Genomic DNA, 16,117 nt, shown 5'->3' on the forward strand with positions numbered 1-16,117 from the left:
CTCTTCAAGACACGCGAACGCCTGAAGGCCCTGGCCGGCGTCCTCCAGTGAAGACCTGGACCGGCATCGTCCCCCGCCGCGCAGGCGTAAATCTCCCGGCGATCGCAGGGATCGCGGGCACCGACGCCGCCCGTCCCTGCCCACCCGAGCCCCACCCTGCGCCTCCGCGCCTCCACGCCCTGCACTCTAGACACGCGCGGACAGAGGGGCGGTGCCTACTACGCAGGCTCACGCTGCTGGCGTCAGGACCCGGCAGCAACACTGCCACGCGCATCCGCGCCGGCCAATCAGCGCGGCCAGGGGCGGGGCTTCCCTGCGGCGCGCCGGGAGTCAGCGGCCCACTTCCGGCAATAATCGCCGCGACGCCGTCAGGTGCGGGCCCAGGTCGCCGGAGCGCCAGGTGGGCACTGGGGGCCGCGGGCGCGTCAGGTGGGGACGGCTGGCCACGGGCGAGTCAGGTGAAGACCGGGGACGCCGGGCGCGTCAGGTGAAGACGTGGGGGTCGCGGGGGCGTCAGGTGGGGGCCGGGGACCGCGGGCGCGTCAGATGGGGTCGGGGTTGCCGCGGGCGCGGCAGGTGGGGACGTTGGACCGCGGGCGCGGCAGGTGGGGTCGGGGTTCCCGCGGGCGCGTCAGGTGCGGACGTTGGACCGTGGGCGCGGCAGGTGGGGTCGGGGTTGCCGCGGGCGCGTCAGGTGCGGACGTTGGACCGCGGGCGCGGCAGGTGGGGTCGGGGTTGCCGCGGGCGCGTCGGGGGGGGACAATGGACCGCGGGCGCGTCAGGTGGGGTCTCGGGGGCGGCCGGCGGGTGTGGAGGGTTCGGGGAGCCGCCCACAGGTGCACCGCGTGTCCTCAGCCGCTTCCCCTGCCCACCTTTTGCCACCCCTTCCCGCCCCCACCCTCCTAGGCCCTTTTGCGGGCCCGAGCTTGTGTCCGCCTCGCTGGGCAAGGTGTTTCGGGGACTCCTCCTGCCCGCGTTTGCCCTCCGGGCCCGGCCCTTGCCTCTTCGCCGGTGGACACCTGCCTGGGTGTGACCCTGCGTTTCTCCAGGCCACTCTGCCCCATCTGCTGCTTACCTTAACTTACTCTTTTTTTTCCCTACTCCTGGTCTGTGGCTCTGGCTCTGTCTCCTCCCTTTAATTCTTTTCCATGCTTGTTTTTCTTGCAGCAGACGCTAAGTTTGCATCCTTCCCCCTACAGTAAGCTCAATTTGACCTTTCTCTCAATTAGATTCCACTTCTATCCTTGGGCCTATTCAAACTCATTTTGAAAACTAAAGAATCTAGAGAATAATTTCTTCCCTTATGAAGCTGTCTCTTGCTGCCCCCAAATCCTTAGCATCCGGCCCTAATCGGAAAAGACGTTTACTCTTCCATATTCTGTTTTCTCCTCGTCTTTACATGTTTTCCTTTCCCATGAGGAATCTGTGATTATCTCTGAGTCCTTCTTAGAGTAAATCTTATTTTTGACTCTCGGCCCTCAGTTTGCCATTTTTTTGATGTCCTTTCTGGATCAAATTTGTCCACACTTATAAGCAAAACAAATAGGGAATCACATGTGGTCTTTTGAAATGGACTGGAGTTTTCTTTCTTATCTTGTTTTCCTTGTTTTAATGTCTTTATATTTAGATTCATCATTACTTGAGATCATATTAGTGATATGTAATAGACGGTTAAAAAATGTTAGAAAGCTTATGATTTAATGGCATCTGTTTTTATAGGGTTTTCAGGAGCTGCTATTATAAACATATAGTGGTTAGGAGCATGGATCCTGGAGTGAGACTCCATCAGTTTGAATCCCAGCTCCACTAAACTCCTTGCCTCCGTGTCTTCGTCTATAAAAGAGGTAATTGAACTTGTAAAACAAGAATAATGTTTTCTACTTTGGAAGACAGTGTGAGGATTAAATGAGACAGCATGTGTAGATTGTTTAGAGTAATGCCTAGCCTACAGTAGGCTCTAATAAATGTTTGCCTTTATTATTGTTAAGAAGAAATATGCTTGTTGAAGGAAATACCTTTTTTTGTTCTGAGTCTCTCATGACAAGAGTTTCCACCAGCAAATGAACTTCATGAAGTCCTTTTCTACTGAAGTACCTCACCCACATGTCCTACCACATGAAATAGGAATTAAGGGAAGATTTAAAATAGTTCATCATTGCAGGCTCTCTGAAATAAATTGGCATAAAATGTGCTTAAAATTTGCAAATTATACAAGCTACACCCTTTGAGTGCTTGCTCTTAAAAATTTAATAATTTTCAGTAGTAATTTCTAGTTTTTTTGTATTTGCAGATTCCCAAAACAAAGGTAATTTTAATTAAGCATATAAAGCTCTAGCAATTCACATTATTTTTTAGCTGAACAAATACATTCCCATTAAAAGCAGTGGGTCGTCATCATTCTATAAAACTTTAGTAACATTGTTTTCTGATTTATCAACTCAGATGCCTCAGATTGGGAGTATTTTTGAAAATTTGAGATCCAGACCCCAGACCTTTTAAATTGCAACTTGTCTTTTTTTGTTATTATTATTATTATTTTTTTTTAATCTGCATCCAGAGTTTGTGCTTTAGTTCATGAGCTGTATAGATTATGCTTTAAGATAAAATTTCATTGTGATCCAAAGAGCATACCATGACAAATCTGTGAGGTACACATATCTTCAGAAAAACAAATCTTTTCCTCTGTGTTGAAAATAAAGAATTTGGGCATGGACTATTTTTTTATTTCCATGGCTGCATTTCACTCCTTTCAACCCTTACAAAATCAAACTTAGCAGCTGAGAAATTCAGACCAAACTATTCATTTCTCACTGAGTTGCTAAAATGAATTATCTGTAGAGTTTAGGTAGTTGTAAAAGAATTGGTTATAGTAATGGAAACACTAGGCAGGCTCTTTATGTAAATGTTTTAGAGATTGTTTGTGAAACTAGAAGATAAGTGTATTAAATGATAAGTGGGCATAGTGTCCCAACAAATAAGTACAATGTTTGTGTGTTACCAAGTTTTAAAATATTTTGTTAGCTGAGGATACCGGGATGTACATAGGACAGTCATCTAGATAAGGTTCTGTTGGCAAGATGTTTGTTGCCTAGTTGTTATTTTCTGTCTCCATGTTTTTCATTTGATCTATCCTACAAGCCCTAGAAAATTTTTATTCTCAAAACAACACTGCTCACTAATCTGTTGCTGAAAAACTTTTAATTACTTACAGAATAAAGTCTAAACACCTTTGATATTCTTCTATGATCTGGCTTCTAGTCATTTTTGCAGCTTATGTACCAGTCCTCCCGTAAACTTTCTCCATTTTATCCAATCTTTTCTGCTTATTTTTCTCAAATCATGGCACACATTTTGACCTTTATACTTATTCAGCCACCATTCCCATGATTGATATTTTTTGCCTTGCCTCTCCATTCATTTAAGATCTAACCATACTTTAGGGCGAAGATCAAGTCCTAGTTTCTCGTCAGAGCTTTCCCAACTGATTTGCTTTCTGCTCAAATTTAGTTATTCTCTCTTTACCACAAGTTACAAGATTGTGGACATAATGTGTATGTATGTATACATGCGCACGCACATATCTACACATAAACATACTTTATTATATTACGTTTGTATGGAATTTGTGTGTGTTTTGCTATTGTTCTTTTTTAGTTCCTTAGCTAAATTGCACACTTTTGAGGGCAGGAACACCTAGCATAGTAACATTTAGTTGGTGCTCAAATGTTTGTCATTGAAGTAATCCTGTATTTGGTCTGTTAGCAATATTTTTCAGGATTATCCACTTGAGTTTTTTTAAAACATAGATTTCTGAATCCACAATTTCAAGCTGATATTGAGAGATAATAATAATCAGAGATGTTCTGGCAGCCGTTTTCTGTTGTATGTGTTTTATGAGACTCAAGGTGCTACTTCAAACAGTTATCTGTTACTTCATGCTCTTTGCTGCCTTTGGTGGGAATGTTCTTGAAAATCATAAAATCAGCTGTATGCTATTAGAGACGGTTTTAGATAACTCTAGGTTGACTGAACGTGGGCATTGAGTTTTGCATTTTAGGATGTTCAGTAGTTGTGAAGCAGATCTGTGAGACAGTTTATCAAAATCGTGCTGAAATTTAAGGAATATTTAAAGTATTTTCTAAAGCAAGAATTTAAATCATTATGTGACTGAAAAAGATATGTTTTGACTATAAGTCAGTTTAGCAAGGTTTGAGATTTTCTTTATGTAAAGATAATTACTTCATCATACATTTCCTACACCAGTCAAGAATTAAGCATTTGTGGTTGATCCAGGAATATTGTTGAAGTCTATGTAATTTGCTTCCTCTTTTTTTTTTTTTGTATCTTCTAGGATTGTATAAGTGCCCTTTTAATAGTTGGTTCTTTGTTTATTATACTAGATATAGTTGGGAGGTGGTGTTTGGAGATGTTCATCTCTCATTTATTCTCCATGACGTAAATATTCTACATTATTCTCTATGATATAAATATTCTACATTATGAAATACCCTTAAGTCTGTTCGGGACATGAAATTAAAATAACACATTACAGAAACCACTTTTGCTTGAGTAATTCAGCTACCTTTCTGTAGCTAAATTCAACGTATATTTTCAACTCTTGCTATGCTTGGCTTTTTTATAACATTTTCGTTTCTGTCGATCATTTCTTTCTTGAAATACATTTTTCTCCTGACTTCCTACTTCTCCCTCTACCTTTTTGTCTCTTCCTTTTCAGTTTTCCTACTTGGCTTTTATCTGCTGGTCCCTTAAATGGTGATATTTCTTAGGGTTTTTTTTTTTTCTTCTTTTCTCTCTTGATTTCCCTCTCTACGTATTTTGTGATATTGTTTGTGTGGTTTTGATTAGTATCTAAATGCTCATGATTTTCCTCTCTCTCTCTCCAGTCTAACTCTCTTCTGAACCATGGATCTATATATTTATTCATTCAGTAAATAAATTCTTACTGAGCTCCTGTTGTATTCCTAGCATTGTTCAAGGTAATGAAATACAGAACTGAACGAGACATTGCATTTTCTTGGAGGAAAACAGATAATAAACACATTGATCTTTTCAGACAGCTCTTACAACTATGAAGACAATAGATATGGCTTAGGCTGGTAGGGGTGGGGTTAAGGCAGCAGAAGGGTGCTGTTTGGACAGGGAGTCAGGGAGCCTTTCTGGGATGTGACATTTTCAATCAGCAGTGTGAACATCTGAGGTGGTTTTTAGCCTCATGCACAGTCTCACTGTGCATGAGAATCATCTGTGGACCTTTAAAAACTACTTAAACTTAGCCTTCACCCCCAAATATTCACATTTAACTGGACCAGGATGAGACTAAGCACTTGAATGTTTAAAAAGCTTCCTGTGATGTTCATGCACAGCAGTAGTTGTAAACCACTGACCAAGAGGAGCAGAAATCGAGTCAATGGGAAGAACTAGCATTCGAGGTCTTGCTCTTATCAAATCATGAACTTCATGAAGTCAATCACAAAGTTGCATCATTTTTTAAGTCATAATTTTTATACCTGGAGTCTAGTATTTCAGACTGAACAGACATGTCCAAAGCTGAAATTAATATCCCTTATCTCTCCTGCCCTAATAAAACCCTGCTGTTCTTTCTGTGTGCCTTATCCCAGAACCAGAAGCTACAAAACAAAATCTAGATAACTTCCTTGATTTCCTCCTCACGTTTCCAGCCAGTCGTCGAGTGCTGTTTGACTCTGTCTCCTAAATGTTTCTGCAGTCTCTGCTCTTCTATTTCTTCTGCCACTGTACACTCTCACCTTTTAAAGGCCAACATTCAGAAGCCTCCAGTCCTAACTCCTTTCCTCCAGGTGACCCTCACCCCATACGTTCTCCCAGTGTGATACTGAGTTCTTTGTAAGCCACAAATCTAATTGAATCACTTACCTGCTTACATCCCTTTTTTGGCCCCTCATTGCCCTCAGAATAGTGTCCAGCTCCTCTGACTTGATCAGGCTTTAAATGACTTCTCCATCCTTAATTCTGGCCCGCTGGCTTTCTTCTATTGTAAGCTTCAACCAAACTGAACTACTTGGAGTTGCTGAACATGAGTACATTTCATTTTCGGTTGCTCCCAACTTCTGGCAAAGAGAGAATACTTGTTTGGGATTATATTCCTTATTCCACACTCACTGACCCCTGCTTGTTTTTCAGGTATGAGCTTGGATGTCACCTCTGGTAAACCTTTCATGGCATATGCAGTGTTAGGCCAGTAAAACCACCTTTACTTACCCCATTTTATCACTTTAGTACAATCAAAGTACTATATTATTGTCACTATCACTACTGTCCAGCCAACATTTAATTAATGAGCAGCTATTTAAATGTTAAGAACTTTAATCTTTAAAGTTAATGAATAAATGTTCTAAGTGGAAAGAAACTTGTGCATTATATATACTTTTTAACATAAATTAACTTTTTTATAGGAGAACTATGCCATTTTTGGGTCAGGATTGGAGATCTCCTGGATGGAGTTGGATTAAGACAGAAGATGGCTGGAAGAGATGTGAATCCTGTAGTCAGAAACTTGAAAGAGAGAACAACCATTGTAACATCAGTCACAGCATGTAAGTTACAGCTGAGCAGAACCAGTCATTTGACAGTTTAGCATGTATGGTCTTACCTATTTTTCAAGTCCCTGCAAAGCTGCATAACTTTTGACACTTGCCCACCCAGAAGGCTGGTGTGAAGAAACAAGTTATTTAGCTAAAAAATGAGGCTAGTAGATTGCCTAATATTCATACATAGATGCTTTTTTCTTTTTTTTTTTAATTTAAAACATTTAATTCTCACGGTAATCTGGGAGAGAGGTATTATTAACCCCACATTATAGCTGAGGAACCTGAGGAAATTAAAATATACAGTTTTGGTGGCATATATCAGAGATGTAATAGTAGTGACTTACACAAGACACATCAGTTTTTCTCCCTTAAAAACCTGAGTTGGCATGATGACTTTGCTCGTAACGTTGTCAAGGGGCCAAGCACAGTCTGTCTTGTTGCTCTGCCATCCCAAGAGTACGGTCTTACCTGCGTGGTCCAAAACAGTGTGTTTATTACCTGCCACATTTGTGCTCGGGCCGAAGGGTAGACACGCAACCTGTGCTTCAGTGGCACAATCCAAAAGTTACATGCATCGCGTTATTGCCCATACCTTATTGGCTAGAGCACTAGTGCAAGGCAGGCTGGGGGTTGTGGCCCAGCCACGTGTCCAGGTAAAAACCAGAGACTGCATGAGCACAGAACCAGGGTAGGTGGGTATAATATGATGACTGCAGTGTCTACCACAGTAGTGTTTGAGAATTTGGAGGGCTAGGAAAGTGTTGAGATAGCCTCCCTGGAATGTCATGAGTCTAGTCATTTATTGTATATTATTTTACATTTGGGTAATTATCAACTGTGTGCTTGGTGGGCCATATGTTTTTCTGACAGAAGTTTAGTAACTTTAGACCAGAGACTGGCTTTTGCAGTATTTGAAGCAGAAATTAATTTTCTATTTTAGTTTTTGTGAGAATAACACATAATATTTGTTAAACTTATATTGTAGCAGTTCTCTGCCATGCTAAGATTTATTTAATGTTGATAGCTGTAAAACTTATTTAAGACTTGTAATTATAATTTTTATGGCAATTTTTTTAAAATTTAAAGGTGGTTGACTATATCTAGAAATGTTAGGTGTCTCACATTTACTCCCAATAGCCACTATTAAATGTGGATTTTAGTATGGAGAAGTATATTACAGAATGTCAGTTTAAAAAAAAGCTGTAATGCTTGAAGTACAGTGTTACTGCTGCATCTACAGTAAGGAATTTGTGGGAATTTGGTTTTTTCCCTCATGTGTTCTTTTTCCCATCATCTCAAACATATTTTAAATGTCTGAGAATTGTTTTGTTTTTTTTTTTACTCTGCACACATAGAATTGGAGAATACAGTCGAGATATGTTTTCTCTGCGTAACTTGCTACCCCTCTGTCTCCCTTTCCCCTTCCCCCAAACTTACTTTCAGATCCACCCCTTTGAACCAATGGCTGCTGTTAACACAAGCATCCCTGAGTAAAAAGGCTTTATGACAGCAACCCTGGCTGCCCCCTGTGGGGCACAGTGAGCGAGAACTAGTCAGCACCACCCTTTACCCCACCTAGTTGCTTTGCGGTACTGGCACCCCCCCTTTCCTACTCTGCCGTCTTGTTCATCTTCCTCTGACTTCTGTTCGTTCCTACCAAAATGCAAATCCAAACCTGTGGGTAGAGGCTATTGGTGACCTGAAACTGCAGTAGATATAATCCTTTCTCTGGAAGGAAAAAACATTTAACTTTGAACCTAAAATAGATTTTAAAAAGATAAGACCGTATGTAACCACCATTTAAAATCACTACATAAATGGCCTTCTCTTTCCCCCACATGTCTTTGAGAAACATGTCTTTGATTTAAGGTGGGCTTTCTAAACGTAGAAAAAGAACTATAGTAAAAATAATTTAGGTAATCAGGATTCTACCTAACTTTGTTAATTTTCTTTTTTGTGAATGTGCATGAAAATAGAAGGCCTTTAGTATCCTCCTGCTTACTTTTCAACTCATTTTAGTATTAAAAGTTTAGGTAACATTGGTAAGAAATTAAGCAATTCAACATGGTTGATCTGGGGGCAGCCAGCCAGTTCATACTCTGAATCCTTGATTAAGCTGCTCTTTCAAACAACATTCATGATATTACTGAGGTTTAAGCATAGTTTGGTGGACAGAGGATTCATCTTGAACCTGACCTAAGGGAGCCTTTTATTAGGCTGTTGATTCAGAATAGAAGGTAGGTCGGCTGGGATCCAGAGTGAAGAGAGGACAGCCAGTTAAGGGTTTCAGTAGACAGGTGAGAAATGTTGAGTGCTGCCTTTGGTGATGTCTGCACAGCTGGACAGAGGGTCAGGATCAGTAAAAGAGTGAGTCACAGATTGAGTGGACAAGCCAAAAGGGTGGCCCTGAGAAGGACTCTGAGGGTTCAGCTGGGGAAATGTAAGTAAATAATCTGGCTGGGTCTTCTCTCCAGCATGGTGTTGCTGCCACTCAGTTTTATGTTTGACGACAGAAATTGTATGATTCCTATAAAGGAAAGATATTGAAGAAGAGTGTCTAAATACTATATATCTTTAAGAATTTCTAACTTTTTCCGTCAGCTTTCAGTGTTATTATGGGCACTGTAATTGCCTATTGTTATTTCAGTATAACTAGAGGCATTGTTGCGGATATATAAGAAGTTGTTCCTTGTCTTTTGTGAAGTTGACATTTGAGGAGGGAGTGTGTAGTCAAATGTAACACATTCAGCTCAGTTTTGGCAGAGGTGCTTCTGGGGTCTTTGCATTGAATTTACTAAATCATTTTTATTACATTGTTTTTATTTATACCTCATAAAACATTATATTTTCTATTCAAATTTGAATGTCTTAACATTTATTTTGGTAATTTGGTTCTCAGTGGGCTTGGCAATGGGAGCCATCATAAATTTAAGATTCTACCAAAATTATCTACAACTCTAGTAGTTCCCAGGATATCCCAAGATAATGGAATTCTGTAAAAAGCATTTTTAAATTGTGCATCCCCCAAGGAAACAAGATAGAAGAAGCTACATTTTTGGTTCCCTTATGAGAATGTGAACATAGTCTGTGGTTACCATGAGGGATAGAGAATTCGGGAGATCTTCTAGCCCTTGAAGTATGTACTGGGCTCAAAAGCCACTGTACCTTGGAGAGGAGACATCCTGTATCCATTTAAGTAAATATCCTTGTTAGCACATTGACATTTTCACCTTAGGATGTTTAGAGTATTGTTACAGGTTTCAGCAAAAATCCAGATGACCTTCCTTATAGCCTTTCTTTAGTGACAGGAAAGAAAAAGAAAATTAATTTCAGTGTTGGACTCAGCAATAACTGTTTCAAGCAGTATTTGTTGTTAGTGCTTCTTAAATTAATGATTTTCTCTGGATCGTAAACTCTTGTCTCTGACTTTAATATTATCTCTTCCCCAAATTTGTGGGTTTTGTCAGTTATAAAGCAACATGTGCTCATTGTAAATGAAAAACAACAAAAAATCCATGTGTCCTGAAGCATAGAACGTGAAGGGTGAAGTTCCCTTTTTCTAGCTCAGATCCTGTTCTGCACAGTCACCCCCTGCATGGTCATGCTCACCAGATGTCAGAGTCTACAAAGAATTACGGTCATTTTCTCCACCCCAATCCCTGCTGTTGCCTGGTGGTTTCAGTGTCCACTTGTGGGACTCACAGCCTCTGGCCTTGGTACTGTCCTCTTTGTTCCTAGCATCTCCTTCTCTCCTCTTCTGTGTCTCAGCCACCCACTCCCATGGTCCAAACCCATGAATTTGGGCATCCCAGTCCTTAAGCATAATCTTCTCACCTTCCAGATTTTCTGACTACCACCTCAACTGTTGACTTTTCTATCCTATCCATCTTTTTTTATATCTCCTTTTGTCCAGCTTATATTCCATGATCCATTGTTTCAGTAACACTCTTGCCAATACCCTAAAATCTATCCTAGTCTTTTTGTAAAAAACACAATCAAATGGCATATTCCCAACCCTGAATGAACCAACACATGAGCAGCTAATAAATGTAAGAAAGAAGATTCCAACCAGAGAACACAGTGGGGACATCATCCATTCACTCACTTGCTTTCTCCTGAATTTATTCTCCCATTGCTTGCTCCTCCTTGTTCACCCACTCGTTGATTTGTTCTTTTCACTTGCTCACTCATTTATTCTTCCACTCACTCTGTAAACTGATGTTTCTTGGTCATCTGCTATGTGCCTGTAGGGCCTCCATGCGGCCCACAGCCCCACTGTGTTTGCTTGGTTGGCCTGCTCTACTTCTCTCTGTGTCATCAGTATTTCAAACCTCCTTCACTCTCCTCTGTTGTTTGGCTCCCTACACACCTCCTTCCCCATCTTTTCAAAACAACCAGATCTCTTGTGTCACCAGGAAATCCAGAGCCATCAGACTACTTCTCAGAACCTTAAGTTGATTTAAAATTTTCATCTTTATTAACTTTATCCTGAATCTTTATTTTTTGTCCAGAACACCTGAACAGAGGCTCATTTTCGTTAATTATCTCACAGGGAACAGTAAGTGTGTTGCCCTTTGCCTGTTGATTACCCCCAGGGGTAGAGTCCTAGGTATTTTTCCTACGTGAGGGGTAGTGGCTTTTCTCTGCTCTGGATGGGAAGGACACAGCTTCCCCCCCCTCCAGAAAGGGTTTCCTTAGAAATGGAATGGGCCAGAGTCCTACCTCTACTCCTTTGTTGGCAGATAAAATCTACCCAGGAGCCAGACTTAGAGGTGTCTCTGGTCTTGTTATTACACGTACTGTTACACCTGTTTAGTCCAAATGTATTAAGGATTTACTATATGCTATGGTGTCAGGATACAGCGATAAATGAAACGTAAAAACCCACGTCTGATGGAGCTTGCATTCTGGTGAAACCAATAGGCAATGGACAAGATGAGTTCCATAGTGTAGCGAGTGTGGTAATATGTGGGAGATAAGAAATGCTAAGGACGGGTGGTGTTGGAGGAAAATCTACAGAGAGTGACCTCTAAGAAGGCATCTGTGGAAGGAAACTTAGGCAATGAGAGCAGGTTGAATGGATGTCTGAGGGCAGGGCCTCCCCAGCAGGGAAAGAAAAAGTGCAAAGGCCTCAAGGCAGGAGTACATCGTCTGTCATATTCAGGGAGAGCAGGGTTCCAGCATTGGGGAGGGGAGCCCGGAAGTGGGGCCAGTAGGAGACAAGATCCCAGCCTTACTGGGTCCCAGCTGTGAAGTAGCTGTTGTCATGGTAAGGACTAGGGCTTTTCTGGGTGAAATGGGGAATCAGGGTTTTGAGCAGAGGAGTGATTTGTTCAGGCCTATGCTTTAACAGGATTATTCTGGCTACTGTGTTAAAAACAGACTTCCAAGAGGCAGGACAGAAGCAAGTGGACCAGTTCTTAAGAGGCTTGGGTTAACCCCAATGGGAAATGATCATGGCTTGGAGAGAAAGGAGGTGGTGGGTGAGGAAGGGCTCAAATCCTTGGTGTATTCTGCAGGTGGAACTGACACATGGAATGTGTATGGTGCACTAAGAGGGTTGAGGGTGATACTAACGCTTTGGCCTGAGCAGCTGGAAGGTAGAGTTCCATTAACTGAAATAACCTGTAAATCCGCATTGTCTTGCACAGGGTCCCTGGGTCTGTGCCTAGAAACAGAACTGCAGGGTCACAGGTCATGCACCTCTTTCCCTTTCCAGTGAGGTGGTGTCACCATGTTCTCCTAATGCATTGCATGTTCATCCTTTTCTGCCACTTGTATTTTCTGAAAGTTGTTCCATGTCAGTGCATGTTGAGTTCCTCATTCATTATAATGATGGCATTTCATTGTTTAGGTATACCATAAATTATTTGTCCAAGCTTCCAGTGACATCATTTTGGCTATTTCCCACTTTTCATTATTTCTTTTTTTTTTGAGACGGAATCTCTCTCATCGCCCAGGCTGGAGTGCAGTGGCACTATCTCGGCTCATTGCAAGTTCCGCCTCCCAGGTTCATGCCATTCTCCTGCCTCAGCCTCTTGAGTAGCTGGGGCTACAGGCGCCCACCACCACGCCCGGCTAATTTTTTGTATTTTTAGCAGAGACAGGGTTTCACTGTGTTAGCCAGGATGGTCTCAATCTCCTGACCTTGTGATCGCCCGCCTTGGCCTCCCAAAGTGCTGGGATTACAGGCGTGAGCCACTGCGCCCGGCCACTTTTCATTATTTCTAATGGTATAGCATGGGTCATCTGTGAATATCTTTTTGCATACTTGTGTGAGTATTTATGAAATCTAAGTTCCTAATAGAATTGTATATTTAAAATTCTAGTATTGCCACATTACTTTCTGTAATTTTGCACGAGTTTATACTCTGAATAGTAGTGTACACAAATTCCCATTACTTCGCACTTCACCCAAGATGTGTGTGTGTCAGTGCAAGTTACACACTGCACAAGGGGAGGGTTTCATCATGAGGGAATAATGGCTGAAATGCATCTGTGTGCCTTGTGTGGCTGCATGTATGTCTTCATCTAAAGATGCTGTCTGCTCCATGCCATCTGCTTTTGGGGACAGTGCACAAGATGTTTACAGCAGCCTTGTCTTTGTAATTACTTTGGCTAGTTTGGTGGGCGAAAAACATTAGACATTTTATTCCTTTTCTTTTCTTTCTTTCGTTGTTGGTTCTTTTTTTTTTTTTTTGGAGACGGGTAGACTCTCGCTCTGTCACCCAGGCTGGAGTGCAGTGGCATGCTCTCTGCTCACTGCAACCTCCGCCTCCCGGGTTCAAGCTATTCTGCTGCCTCAGCCTCCTGAGTAGCTGGGACTACAGGCACTCATCACCACAGCCGGCTAATTTTTGTATTTTTAGTAGATACAGGGTTTCATCATGTTGGCCAGGGTGGTCTTGATCTCCTGACCTCAGGTGATCCACCGGCCTTGGCCTCCCAAAGTGCTGGGATTATAGGTGTGAGCCACTGTACCTAGCCTATTTCTTTGTTAAGTAAGATAACTCTTTAAAAGAAATTATATTTTCTCTGTTTACACTTATAAAAAATTGAGAAGATAAGAATAGTTTACAAAACAGTAGGATGCACAGTGCAACAACCGGAGAAAGCAAAGCTTTTGCAACCAACATAGTTCAATTGGGAAGGGAAGGATTTTTCAACTGGATAAACATGTGAGGAAAAATGAACCTCTACTTGTGGATATAGCATTAATTTTAGATGGATTGTAGAATGAACTGTAAAAGCTAAAACTGTAAAGTTTTAAGAAGAAAACAGGATATTTTCACAATGTAGAGTAGGCAGATTGCTTACACACAAAAACCACAAACTGAAAGAAAAAACAAGATGAACTTCTACATATTAAAAACTCCATATCTAAAGTCATCATTAGAAAGGCAGAGCGATGACCAGGTGCCGTGGCTCAGGCCTGTAATCCCAGCACTTTGGGAGGCTGAGGCGGCGGATTACCTGAGGTCAGGAGTTCAAGACCAGCCCGGCCAACATGGTGAAACCCTGTCTCTACTAAAATTACAAAAAAAAATTAGCTGGGCGTGGTGACAGGTGCCTGTAATCCTAGCTACTCAGGAAGCCGAGTCAGGAGAATCACTTGAACCTGGTAGGCGGAGGTTGCAGTGAGCAGAGATCCTGTTGTTGCACTCTAGCCTAGGCGACAAGAGCAAAACTCCATCTCAAAAAAAAAAAAAAAAGAAAAAGAAAAACAGAACAAGATTTACTATAAAATATAAAATCACCACAATCAAGAGAGTGGTATGTGGTATTGGTGAAAAGATAGATACACAGGTCAGTGGAACAGAATAGAGAACCCCAGGTAAGTCCATACAAAAGTGGTTGGTTTATTTTTGACAGAGGTGTAAAGGCACCTCTTAATACATTCCATGGAGAAAATGTAATCTTGTCAACAAATGGTGCTAGAAGACTAGATGTGTATATGCAAAAAAAAAAAAAAAAAGAAAGAAAAGAAAAAAAATTGACCTGTACAGGTCACAGTTTATACAAAAATGAACTCAAAATGCATCATGTATCTAAATGTAGAATGCAAAAACTGTAGAACTTAGGGAAGAAACCCAAAAGAAAGTCTGCATGATCTTGGGCAGTTTTTTGGATATGATACCAAAAGCACAATCTGTAAAAGAAAAAAAATCTATGTTTGCATTTTATTAAAATTTTAAAATTCTGCTCTCAGAGAAAACATTTGTAAGTCACATATCTGACAAAGAGTTAGTATCCAGAACACATAAAAAACACTTAGAACTCAACAATAAGAAAACAATCCAGTAAAAAATTGGGCAGTAGGTTTGGTGAACCTATACTTCACCAAACGACTTGCATGGATTGCAAAGAAGCCCATGCAAATAAGCAGAGAAAAATAAGCACGTGATGCCCAACATAATTTATTGTTAGGGAAACAAATGCAAGCAATCCAGAAGATAAACACTGCAGCTAGCCTGAGGCCACAGTACCATTTGGGGCAAGCAGCTGACCAGCTAGAAATGTAACAGTATGTTCTGGGGAATGAGACTGCCACAGTGGGCCTAGGTGATTTGGAAGGCTGTGCACCTTCCTCATAAGGTACCAGCACAGGCCTACATCAGTAGCTAAGATGAAAGAACAACCACAAAGCATCCCAGTGCTGGCAAGGACAGTGCCAAGTGCTAGCAGGAATATGCTCTCCAGCCCTGCTACTGGGAATGCAGAATGGCACAGCCGCTCTGGAAAACAGTGTAACAGCTTCTTACTATGTTACACTGCCTTAGAACCCAGCAGTCTCACTCCTAGGTGTTTACCCAAGGTAAGTGAAAATTCATGCTCACACAAAACCTGCATGTGACTGTTAATAGAGTTTTATTCAGTAGTTGCCAACACTCAAAACCAGATGTCCTTCAACCGGTGAATGAATAAACAAATTGTGGTAACATCTCTACAACAGAATACCAGTCAGATGTCAAAAGGAACAAACTGTTGATTCACACAACATGGATGAATCTTAAATTCGTTTTACTTAGTGAAAGAAACCAAACCTAAAAGGCCTCCATACTGTATGATTCTATTTAAAGGATGCTGTAGAAAAAGCACAACCGTAAGGAAGAAGAACAAATCAATGGTTGCCAGGGGTTAAGAGTTGGGGAAAAGGAGTTGATTACAAAGAGAGTGAGAGGCAGTTTGGGGAGTGATGGGACTGTGTTAGATTTGACTGTGCACCTGTCAAAACCCATGGAACTGTGCACCACAAAATTTCACTAAAATCAACAAGAATGTTTGTGTGTGTGTGTGTTATTGGGGGGAGCGCCCAAATGATACAAACTGTGACAGATGAATCAAATGGTATTGCAAACTTGCCCCATAATCCAGGGGTCCCCAACCCCCAGGCCACGGATCGGTACCAGTCCGTAGCCTGTTAGGAACTGGGCCACGGAGCAGGAGGTGAGCAGAGGGCAGGCAAGCATTACTGGCTGAGCTCTGCCTCCTGTCAGGTCAGCAGCAGCATTAGATTCTCATAGGAGCAT

General features: G+C 41.7%; 1 protein-coding gene across 13 annotated transcripts in view; it reads left to right on the top strand.

The window, feature by feature from the left end:
- The first annotated feature begins 309 nt into the window (after window positions 1–309).
- Window positions 310–16,117, top strand: part of FBXO25 (F-box protein 25) — a 63,833-nt gene continuing 48,025 nt past the window's right edge. For 2 of the 13 annotated variants that reach the window (XM_037985331.2, XM_073017905.1), the window contains exons 1-3: window positions 310–400; window positions 1,720–1,844; window positions 6,453–6,593. In XM_037985331.2, the coding sequence (XP_037841259.1) occupies window positions 6,460–6,593 (134 nt within the window). In that variant the 5' untranslated portion in view covers window positions 310–400; window positions 1,720–1,844; window positions 6,453–6,459. Of the gene's footprint in view, window positions 488–1,719; window positions 1,845–6,452; window positions 6,594–16,117 lie in introns of all 13 variants that reach the window. The other 11 variants (XM_037985330.2, XM_037985334.2, XM_037985333.2 and 8 more) reach the window with 8 other exon arrangements.

The sequence above is a fragment of the Chlorocebus sabaeus genome, chromosome 8 (genome assembly GCF_047675955.1).
Source record: "Chlorocebus sabaeus isolate Y175 chromosome 8, mChlSab1.0.hap1, whole genome shotgun sequence".
Lineage (NCBI taxonomy): Eukaryota > Metazoa > Chordata > Mammalia > Primates > Cercopithecidae > Chlorocebus > Chlorocebus sabaeus.